This window comes from Gouania willdenowi, chromosome 13 (genome assembly GCF_900634775.1).
Source record: "Gouania willdenowi chromosome 13, fGouWil2.1, whole genome shotgun sequence".
In the NCBI taxonomy this organism is placed as follows: Eukaryota; Metazoa; Chordata; class Actinopteri; order Blenniiformes; family Gobiesocidae; genus Gouania; species Gouania willdenowi.
The window spans coordinates 11,353,016-11,365,428 of NC_041056.1; the positions used below are offsets into that span (position 1 = coordinate 11,353,016).

A 12,413-nucleotide genomic window follows, 5' to 3' on the forward strand; every position below is an offset into this window, starting at 1 on the left:
CACAACACAATACCACTGACATGGTCATCTTTTTTGTCTGGTCTTTAAAACATAACCCCATTGTAATGACATACACTCATTTGGATTATGGTAGGAATTAGGTCTTTAAACTGAGACTTGTGATTTGTCTCCCTTGAGCTCATAATATTGATGACGCAGGACGATGATGGAGAGTGTTGCATCCTTGACCTTTGGTTTGCGCAATGTCTCACACGCGGACAATGACACAAAGCTGTTCTTTACATCTAGTCTTTCACCTTGGGATTATTGTGGCATTCTACACTGTGTTTATAGGATCATGTCGGCTTTATGGACGAGACAAATGAGAAGCACAAAAGCTCGCATCTTTAAAATTGGTAATCAGCGATTTAGACTGGAAAAAAAGTTGATGATTAAGATAAAAAGTTGATTATGAAGGAAACTTTTGAAATAGGTACATGTTTTTTTTTTCTGCTTATCTGATAGTTGAGTGTCCTCAGTTTATGACTTATCAGGATTTACTGAACCAAAATAATGTTTTATCATATGTGAGCAACTATTATGTTTTATGACATACATAATAAATAATAGAAAATAAACAGTTTTAGAGTTTTCAGGTCATTTAGCCGCTTCATGTTGAGAGTTTAAAATAAATATATCTTTTATTCATGTATTTCCACTTTAGCAAAGACTTTACAACTTAAACAAAACATTTAAATAACCATTTTTTTTAATATTACTGTATTGCTATAGGTAAAAACTGCATAAATATAACATATTGCCCTGATTAATAAAATAGATACCAAATACATGTTTATTGACAGTTTGATGGTACATACTAGTACATTAGAACCATTTGTAATTGGATTTCTGTAAGTGATTAATACCAGAAAGGCAAAATGTGATTTTTTTTTCTTTCAAGTATAAGTAATACGAACGTACTAAGTTTCTTTAGATCCTAGAAAATAAAACATTGACACAAAATAAATAAGCACAAGTATTTATTAAGTATTATACTTTTTATTATTATTTATACCATTATTGAATCTCCTTTTTGTTTTAATATAATTCCAGTATTCATAATACAATGGAAATTTTAATTCCTATTACAGCATTCAATAAAACCAGAATTATTTTTCAGTGTAAAAAAAGATAACAAAAACACAGAAGTTGAACTGAGGAACTAACAAAACAGGGCATGTTACTGGAATGTACAGAATAAACATTATCAAAGTTGTGCAAATGAAATAATAGTTGTACACAATAAAACCAGTTCAATATTTAGATATAAATTTCCTTTTGTATTACACTGTATGGCTTTTGGCTAACATCATATGACTTTAAACAACTATACAAAATATCTTTAGTAATACTAAGAAGACTAAAGTTTTCATCAACAACTCCTCTCGTAATCACCACGTTCCCTCTGCAGCAGCAAGACTCAGTTTTCAGGAGCAGCATAGAGTAGAGTGAAATACATTGTAATTACATAATCAAGCTCATTGACGCTAGCGCAGTGTCAACATTCAAATGAATTTCACTGGAATAAATAGTCACCACTCTGTCTATAGCCTCTGTGGACAGTGTGAGCAGTAGTGAGTGCATCTTTTAAGGCTGGATGAGGGGGATTATGGCCCAGTGGAGTTGGCCCAGGCAGGGAAGGTGTCCAGGTGAAACATGGCTCTACCCCAGCTGTTGATGGCCAGCGTTATGCAAAGGATGCCAATGATGTTCAATACTATCCCTGTTCGAGCCTGGTGAAAAAAACAAATCAGTTGAAGCATAATGCGTCATTATTTGTAGGGATGTCCCGATCCGATATTGATATCGGATCGTTCCGATATCAGCCGGAAACTGAATTTCGGATTTTATCGGACTGCATCTAAAATCTCTGATATATATTATGTTATACAGTAGCATTTGTTTACAAGGGTAGGCCAGCCTGCACTACAGGGGAATGGTTTGTAACAGTGATGCAAAATAAATAATTATTTCTCTTGATGGCTGAAAATAATTAAAAATGCCCTTACTCACCATGTCAGCAACTTTGAGGTATCCATAAGAGAACACAATGGCATTTGGAGGCGTGGCAACTGGCAACATGAATGCAAATGAGGCACTCAGAGTACATGGCACCATGACGTAGAGTGGGTTCATCTGAATGGACTGAGACTGCAAAACCATAGAGAAAGTTTCAACAGTCTGAGGAGGGGATGAAAGGGATGAAGCATGTCTGGATACACCTCATCGCTATCCGGCAGTTTTGACATAACAATAATCAGTGGCGCGTGACTTAGTGGGAAATGAGTGGGGTAACATGTGAAGGAAAACTCTTATTAAGACGTAATTCCTGCCAGATTGCAGCTGACTCATGATTTCTACAATAGAAAAGCCCTACACTTAGAGAGAAAATGGCATACTGTTAAGAGACCGAAAGCATTAGTCTGGAAGTGGAATTCGCTTCTGAATTACACATCCTGCGACATAGCAGTTTACAGACACACGTTATTACTGGTTCCCAAAATAAACAAAAAGAGAAAAAATCTAAACTTCATAGGTGACCTTCTTCAAACTATCCTTTCTAAATCCTGTCCCCGCCTGCTGAATGTAAAAACTCTGTCACTTTTTCATAGCTAACATTTAGCTCACTTTCCTCACATTTAGCTCATTTTTCTTTAATTTGAGACAGAAATTCATGTAAAACAGCATGTTCTATATCATTGTTAAAAATGTCTACATGTGAAAAATAAATCTAAATATAGATGTTAAATCTTAATGGAATGTTAAATATAAATAGAAATATAAATGTTCAATCTAAATCTAAATGTTAAATTTAAATGAAAATGTTGGATGTAAATCTAAATGGTAATTTTACATCTAAATTTAAATGTTAAATCTAAATTGATTACCAATTGTAAAGTTGACAACTGCCCTCACACAGCTTAACAGATGTAGATTCACTGAGAGTACCGGCATGCTGTATGTCAACTCACATTTGCCAGCGATGAAGACACCGAGGATGCAGAAGACCTTGGAGGGTGGGGTGTATGGAGTGTGGTTGAGGCTGCGTGATCGACCCGCCCACTTTGTATATTTTCTAAACATTTAGCTTTACTATTGGCGACTGATTTAACATTTAGATTTAGATTCAACATTTAGATTTAGATTTAACATGTAGATTTAGATTCAACATTTTGATTGATATTCAACATTTAGATCTATATTCAACACTTTAGATTTAGATTCAACATTTACACTTAACATTTAGATTTAACATTTATATGTAACTTTTAAATTTAACATTTAGATTTAGTTTTCATGTGTACACATTTTTAACAATAATATAGAACATGCTGTTTTAAATGCATGTGAAAGAAAAATTAGGAAAATGTGAGGAAAGTGAGCTAAATGTTATGAAACAGTGACCAAGTTTTTGCATTCGCACCCTATACCCGTGATGACAGTCTAATATTTTAAAACAATTTCTTATGCAAGGAGCCACTCCATGTCACTCTTTCTGAATTTCTGCCAAAAACAAGTTATCAAACAGTCTATTCTTTCTAATGTTTTTTTTTCTCTCTTTTGTTTTCACAAAAAGTTGAACTCTTCGAAGAACCTTGGCTTCATCTACAAGAAGTATCAAATGAAATACCCCTGCTAGGCAATGTTTTCGCAACCCATCTTCAGGTCTTTAGAGCTCAACCGGCTGGCACAGTAACGCTATTCTTCAGCAGCAGTGGGGAGGGCGGTATAACAAGTCTCTGGGCTGAACAGATCTGTTTGGCAGGTTATTAATGAGAGGAGGGGCCCCAAGTTGGGGACCCATCACATTCAGCCTGAATGACCAACTCGACGGGCAACCAAACATGGGAAAAATAGGCTGGGTCTCACTGAGAGTCGTTTAAGTGCTTGGATTCCAATTGGGGGAATACTGTTAAAGAGAAAAAAACATGAAGTGCTTCACCTAAGAGAACCGTTTGTACTAGGAAGGATTGTCTTTCCTTTCACCTTACAAGGTCCTGCCTCTGCTTTGACACGTTTAACTTTCACTCTTGGAAATCTCACCATTGAAGCTAAGACAGGTAGAAAGAGTGTTGCAGTCGCCACATTACTGGTGCACTCTGTGAAGGTAGCAATTAGAAGGCATAGGATGATAGCAATTGCCCATGGCGGTATGCTCTGCAGTGGAGCCATCTGATCTCCCATCCATTTGGACAAGCCTGATACCTGAAGGGACAGAATCAACACACATAGGGAATAAGAACAGGTGTATTTTTAAAAATGTTACACAAACTCACCCACTTGGTTTATTGAAAAGATGTTGCAGTTTGAGCCTGAGATGTTAAACAACTAATCATAATAAAATCAAAATGAGGAGCAGATGCACGATGAGGCAAGCTCAACAGCACAAAATAAATAAAAATAGAATATCCTTGCTTTGAAGAAACCACTGTGAGAAGTAAATATAAATTTTACATTGCTGGGTAAAGCTGCTAATTCTTTTATTAGATATAATTATAGTGTATGTCTCATAGATAAATGAATCGAACACCATTTACTCCAAAAAGAAAGGGAAAACTTGAAAGTTTGTTTTCATCTCCAGCCTAAGCACTCAGTTTTTTGACATTTATGCACATTGCATTATGGGATGTGGAGTCCTGTGAACAAATGCATAGAAATGTTTTTCCTTCCTTCTTACTGTGATTTCTTGGGCCTGTACTATGAAGCTGGATTTCCTCTTTTCGCACTAACTTCTGGGATTTATTCTGTGTGTGCTGTACTACGACGCTGGCTAATTTTTAAATCAAGATGGTAACCTACGCTAAACGGCTAACCTGGTAGGGAACTGGTTAAGTGTTAGGATAAGATCGGAGCGAGTACAAAAACACCACCTTTTGACCAATCAGTTCTCTTGGAAAATGACCTGCCCAAGGATCTCTGTACATGTTCTTACACAGATCTGATCTGACAGGAGAGAAATAATATTTTGGCATTGATGCAATCCTTTCCCTTACCTGATGACATAGACATGGATTTTCAGCAGATAGACTGACCGGTTTGTGACACTGATAGCCTCAGTCCTGCAACATAACATAACATTAACCCCTTGTGTTTCTTCGACAGACAAGGAGGACAGTGATTGGCTTGACACCATTTTTACTCTAGTTTGTTCTCGGTATTCTTCGTGATATCGGAATGAAGTAAAAACACCCGTCTATACGACTGCACATTCCACAATGCAATGCGTTAAAATCTCAACAAACGGAGTGTTTAGGGTTGAGATGATAACAAGCTTTCAAGCTGCAATTTCAACTTTTTTCCCTTTCTTTTTAGAGCGAATGATGTTCGATTCATTGGTCTTTGAGACATCGACTATGATTTTATCCAGTACAAAAGTTATTACGGGTCGAAGCTTTAAAGGTTCCATGTCATGCTATTTTTCACCCATCTCCATATGTTCTAAGAACCCCAAAACCATAGTATTTGAGGTTTATTTTCCAAAACTCGCCTGTTTTCCAGAGTTTTAGCATCTGAAAAGTCACTTTCTGAGCAACTCTACACAAACAGACTGATTTCTGTCCTACTTATGCATATGCAAGAGTGGGCGTGTCTATAGAGGGGACACTGACTTCCTCCTACCCGCACGGTGACGTAGGGCTAGAGGACGGCGTGGGGGCGGGGCGTTCACCGGTACATACATAGACTGTAGAAAATACATACATGGCACTGCGCGAAGAACGCTGACACGCTCACCTTTGTGGGCGTGTCTGTTTACATGTCAATCATGGCAGAGAGCTTCATGGAGGCATGGCTTCTCCAGCTCAGTGCAGCGTCAAATTCGTCATCAAAGTAGGGACGCATCATCAAATTGGAGCGAGGTGTTTGGGCTCGCCCTGCAGTAAGAAAGGAGCAAATCACCCTCTAACTAATGATTGAGCGAATCAATGAAAAAAAATGTGTATGAAACCCTAATAGCACTTTTATGATGTTTAAAGCACAGAAAAGTCAATTTAGCATAACATGGGCCCTTTAAATATAAAAATTTCAGGTAAATTAGACTGAAAACCGGAATCCAATCCACTTTTTGTTCAAAATGTATAAGTTGAGAATTATTTCTTTACAGCAGTTAACACTGCAGTAACGCTTGGATTGGCATGTATTGTGAACCATTAGCAAGATCTCCTTGATTTATTTTAAGGATTTCATCAAAATGTTTTAAACGATTGCAGTGTGTGCCATTTACCTCACTGCCCTTAGCCAGAGCAAAACCACCTCCAAGAAGAAGCACAATGCCCCACGGTAATTTCTTTTGGGCAACTTTCCACGTGAGGAGAGGTGGCGTTGGCGCTGACTGACGTGGAACTACAGATTCAATGCAAAAACAAAAAAAAAACATGATCCATGGAGTAATGGATTTGACTTATATTTAATCAGAGTGATGGCTCACTTGTGTCAAAACTTTGAGTTCTCCATGAACAGAAACGCGGAGGTTTGGAAGGTAAGACAAAAAGAAGCACAGCAACAAAGATGGCCACTGTAGCATCTGTCACATACCTGTTGTGCAAGAACATTCAAATATATTACTTTAGCGCCATAATGGGAAAGATGGATGAAAACTTCACAAGGTTTTTGTACAAACTCTGCTTTGGAGTTAAAGATGTTAGTTGCCCAGCCGTGAACAAAGCCTGGATCCCTCGTAAACCACAGAACCACTAACAAGATAAAAAGACCAAGGACATTTATCTCGCCAAAGGTCATGGGCCCCAGCAGACGGTGCTGCTCACGAATCACATTGTAGGCAGCAATGTCCTTCTCCGTCTTTTCAACTCCACAGCCCCATGTCTTCTTAAAACTGAAGACATACAATAGAAACAAACAGATCTCTTAGTAATGTCTGTTCTTTGGTTTGGTAAAAGGTTCTTTGGGTTGATTTAAGCCTCTGTTTTAACAATTAAGCTTTACCTATCCATTTAACTCACTTCAATCCTATAAAAACAAATTGCAGCCAAAGCCAGGCCAGTGTGAGCATGAGGATCATGTTGGGGAAGGCGAACCCAAACCAGGAGGCGAAGTTGATCACATCCCCATTTTCTGGAAACAATCTAAAAAAATATAGGATGAATAACATTGAAGACAAAAGTTGAATTGGAAACTATAGAACCTACTGTAGCTTATAAATATACTTACTGGTTCATCTGGCCGCTGAGTACCAGATTGGGACCAGTTCCTGTCAGTGTGGCAGTGCCTCCAATACTAGCAGCGTAACAAACACACAGAGTCATCCCTTTACACATGTGCCGCCTTTCAGCTTCCTCCTTCTGTCTGGCAGCTTCTGCTGTGACGTCCAAGAAAGTCACCACTGAACCTTCAAAAAGAAAGACTAAATGTTTCTTAGAATTTGATGCAAATAAATGAAGATATAATGAATAATATCTACATGCTGTTTGGGAGGTTGTACACTGTTGTAGATGTTCACAAAAATAAATCATATTGATTAATCAGTTAAAGCACATACTGTATGTTGAACTCGAGGCGTGGGGGGCAAATCCAGCCATTTGGAGCTTCAAATTTGGTCCGCTCAAAAAAGTAAAAATGATAGAAAATACATGAAACATTTTCTAAATGACCAACTAATTCAGTTGTGGATATCTCACCCCTCCCAAATACAAAAATTCAATTTACATCCACAACATTTAAAGAGCTCAGTTTTCCAGTTCTTATATCACATGACAGCAGTCATTTTTAATCTCAAATTGTTGAAAGAACTCTCAAAATTTCAAAATAAGGGAAATTTGAGTGAAGATCCTGCAGGGACTGATATACTCGCAAACTTTATCATTTATTTGTAGAAGTGTAAACCAGGGCATATTAATGGTGAATTTTACTACCTATAATCTGTGGCCCACTGAAGCTGAAACTGGTCCGTGTTTGGCCCCTGAACAAAAATGAGTTTGAGACCCCTGATTTAAAGAGTTGTACTTTAAGTGGACAGAGCCTAACCTTGCCCGTCCACTTGTTTATCTGTCATCGCAAGACTTTTGCTGTCAGCATCAGATTTCTGGAGTGCTTCATCCGAGCTGATGATTGGAGGAAACACTGCTTCGGTGTTGTTAAGTTGTTCCAGCACCGCTTGGACAATCGGCACCATCATGGCTGTAGTGGCTGTGTTGCTGATCCACATGGAGAGGAATGCCGTGACAGCCATGAAACCCAACATCAAACTGTTGAGGAGAATAATGAGAACAAATCAATCAATAACACAGTGAGAGCCTTTATGACAGCTATGAAACCTTGAACATAATCCTGTTATCTAAAGTTGACTCAATAGCACTGTTGATTAGATATGATGACCATAATATGCAAAAGAATGGAACACACACATATTGTTTATTTGTGTGTGTTAGTGAAACACTCACAGTGCTGGACGAACACCGACAAAAAGTAACACCCTGAGTGCAATGCGTTTGTGCAGATTCCAGTGCTCCACAGCAACAGCAACCATCAATCCTCCCACAAAGAGCAAGTTTGTGTCCTTCAGGTACTGCATGCACACCTGACAGAACAACAACATTCAGATATATGTGGAATTATTTCTTATTAATGGTTGAAGTTCACTGTGACAGCTGTTTTTTAACTTACATCCTGGGACTGCATGATGCCAAACAAGGGAAACAGAAGCGCAGGCAAGAGGGCTGTTACAGCCAGTGGCAGCACTTCTGTGCACCAGTACACTGCCATCATTATTATCACATAGGCACATTCCGCTTCCTGCAACACAGTAATAAAGATTAATTCACCGTGAGACAAAAACAAATAACATAGGGATAGGAAACAATTGTGTAACGTTTGATGTGGTAGAAGCTCAAAGGGCAAAGTAGTTTCACTTGCTTGAACATTTGCCAATGCTTGTAAGGATAGAAATGCCTGACTAACTGGTAACTTTAAATATGTTCAATTCCAAGCTCCACATAATCAATATTTCAAGAAATGTACAATACCCAACATCGATATGTGCAAGGCAAGGTTCACAAATGGACAGCTTTCTTAAGGGGAGTCCTTTCGAGGTAGATTTGTGTTTTATCATTAAATGAAAAAAAAAACAACTTTAAAACAAGTTTACTTCAATCAAAAATAAATATTTTCAATCAAATAAAAGTGTTAAAATGCAAGAAACTAAAAAAAATTGAGACCCAAATAATTCCATTTGAACACTTTTTTCTTTGATTGAAAATGTTTTTGACTGAAATTGTGAAATTGAAATGTTTTATTTTTTAATTGAATAATGTAACAAAGATTACTTAAAAAAAAGTTTAAATCAAAAAGCATTTTCAATCAATGAAAAAAAAAAAGTGCTCCAATGCAATTATTTGGGTCTCAAATATTATTTTTTTGCATTTCAACACTTTTCTTCTTTGATTGAAAATATATATTTTTTGATTGAAAAGATTTATTTTTTTTTTTTATTGAAGTGATTTTATTCTATTTATTTTTTTGCATCGATTTATTTTTAATAATAAAGACAAATCAACCTCCATAAAGTCCTGACTTCAATCCAACATGAATGAACAAAAGCAAAGACTGTAAGCCAGGCCTTTTTGTCTAACATCAGTGCCTGTCCAAGAATTAGGAATGAGACACATTCTAAATCTTTGGAGGAACCCTTAAGAGGAAAGAGTTTAGCTCCAAACAGACGCCATTGACCCCTCTAGAATATGATACCAGTAAAGAACCAGTTTAAAGTGCCTGATGTTCAAATGTTTCTGATTTAGACAATAATAGTTCACATACATGTTCAAGTCATGTTAAGAAACTTGTTAGGAATTCAAAAGCTTATAATCTCCCAACCATTGGTATTAAACACATGTTTATTGCATCAGAGGTTTGACCCTGTAAAGCTGTCCATATCATTACAGTAACAATTAATATTCTCAGTTAAATTCAAGTTATTATTTTCTATGTTTTATTTTTTGGGGGTGGGGGTGTAGACAGATTATTCCATGTCAGAACGCGCCTTTTCTTCTCCATGAGTGCGTCACGGTAGCCTATCATAACACACTGCACGTGTACGTGCTCCTCCGTGTCACATGTACGGCCAAACAATGTGAACAGATCCCCGACTTCGCGTTCCCACGCTGGACGTGACTATCCACGTTAACAGCGACGAGTTAGAATAACAGGGCCTCAGCATGCGCTATAACCTCAGCCCACATCCCCCGTGCGTTTGGCTCCAATACGTGCGTAAAACAGGTGCGTAAAAGCAGCCGTTCCACTCAGAACAACAGCAGAAGCAACAACAACAAAAAAGTTCAACAATCACAAACACACTTCAATTATATTAATTATGGTCTAACAAATGCACAGGAAATCATTAAAGAACAGATGAGCGCAGGGTGAAATCAACAAATGTGCTGATCTAAAAATAATACCAAACTATTCACTAACTCTTAATGAGTAGTTGTTAAATTCATTAATATCTCGTCCTTTGGAATGTCAAGACCTTAAATGATTAAGAGATGATTTCATTCAGATCACGTTATTATATACATACCGATGTCCCGATCACTAACGGGAGAGGGAGAAGCAGAAAAGGAGTTAAGAAAAGGATGACCTCGTTCTTAACATTGCGCAGACATTTGAAGAATCCCATCCTGCAGGAAAACATTGAAACTGAGGCTTCACTACATGAGCAGAGCTTTTGAGGCGGCCAGGGGTGGGTGGATGGGTGCGTGCACCGTGCAGGGGGGGGGGGGGAGTCCCAGCCAGGGCACGAGAGAGAGAGAGAGAGAGAGAGAGAGAGAGAGAGAGAGAGAGAGAGAGAGAGAGAGAGAGAGAGAGAGAGAGAGAGAGAGAGAGAGAGAGAGAGAGAGAGAGAGAGAGAGAGAGAGAGAGAGAGAGCACTCATTCAGTTGGTTTCACCCCCCCCCCCCCCCCCCATTCTTTTCAATCACTTTTGCCCAAGTTGTGCAGCTGACTTGTTGATTATAAACACACAAAGGTGCAAAAATATGTGTGTTTTGTTGCTCATTCCTTTGCAGAGTAGTTCAATAAAGCCATATTAGTTAACATACAATATATCACAGATAAATCACTCTCATCTTTAACAGGTTACACGAGTGTTTTTCAACCGTGGGGTCGCCTGGAATTAAAATAGGGTTGCCAAAAATGTCCAGTAATTGATAGAAAATTACTGATGAGAATTATATATACAGTACATATATATAATTAATTATTATTATTATTATTATTATTATTATTATTATTATTATTATTATTATTATTATTATTATTATTATTATTATTATTTGTTATTTTTTACCACACATAATATTAAGCAAAAGTATTCTATACTTTCACTTTTCTCCAGTTCAAATATAACACAGTATAAAAATATCTGAGCTGGCACATCTTGTGCACTAACCTGAGCTATGTATTTCTAATGCAATATAACAAACATGATCAAAAACTAACTAGCAAAAAAATGTCTCAGGGTCACTTGAAATTTGTGATATAAAAATGGGGTCACGACCCGAAAAAGGTTGGGAACCACTAGGTTCCACTGTCTGTAACACACTGCTGCTGATCCTGGGTTGAGTCCTGCGTGTGGTCCCAAGTTATCACTTGACTCTGACCAGAGATGGGCAACAACACAGAAATGGAATTGTCTGATCTGACAGCCACATTATCAATATTCACATCAGCATTTGATCAATGACAACACTGAGAATACAGAATACAGGAAACAACAATGGGTTTGTGTGTGTCTGTGTTTTAGGTGTCACTTTGTGTGTTTTGTGGTAATTTTGTATATTTTTTGGGTTAATTTGTGTATTGAATCCTTGAGCATATTTTAATGTAGCTCTGTGAGTTTGTGTTGTTACTTTGTGCATTTTTCTTTACATTTCGTGCATTTGTCAGTCATTTTGTTTGTTTGAAGAGTTATTTTCTGTATTTTAGGTTTCAGATTCCTTCCAACTTCTTGAATCTAGATGATTTGTTTTGGGAGCCACACAAAATTAGATAGAGGGCCTCAAGTGGGCCTTGGGCCACCAGTTGCCCGTGTCTGCTGTAGACTGTGTCCTATCAGCTAAAATAGACTCCTTTATACGACCCTGCAGGGTCTTCAGGCTTCAGTATAAGCTAAAGGTAGATCAAGAATGAGATTTGCAGGTCTTTGTGCAAAATTTCCTTTAAATCTATTAACAAAGCAAAAAGTAACTTTTAAAAACTTAGCCATAAGGGATTAATTAAATTAAAACATTCTAAAAATGTATTGTCACTGTGAGGTTGAATGACAGATGTATGAGTTGCTGTAGGAAGATGGAATGATCTGTGGAATTGCATATATACTGCCACCTTGTGGAGATGAAAACAAACACAAATTTAAATAGAGAAGTTCTGAATACGTTTTTGTTTCTGTTGATATTTTGATATCA

General features: G+C 37.5%; 1 protein-coding gene across 1 annotated transcript; it reads right to left on the reverse strand.

Moving 5' to 3' along the window:
- Window positions 1-1,591: 1,591 nt before the first annotated feature.
- On the reverse strand, window positions 1,592-10,675 carry slc13a5b (solute carrier family 13 member 5b). The gene is made up of 12 exons (XM_028463858.1): window positions 10,529-10,675; window positions 8,620-8,748; window positions 8,397-8,533; window positions 7,981-8,201; window positions 7,168-7,345; window positions 6,960-7,082; window positions 6,620-6,832; window positions 6,428-6,534; window positions 6,224-6,342; window positions 4,045-4,206; window positions 2,014-2,151; window positions 1,592-1,733 (listed from the first exon to the last, which is right to left on the reverse strand). Exons 1-12 carry the CDS (start codon window positions 10,640-10,642, stop codon window positions 1,608-1,610), a joined length of 1,767 nt encoding a protein of 588 aa, XP_028319659.1. The 5' UTR covers window positions 10,643-10,675; the 3' UTR covers window positions 1,592-1,607.
- Window positions 10,676-12,413: the final 1,738 nt, after the last annotated feature.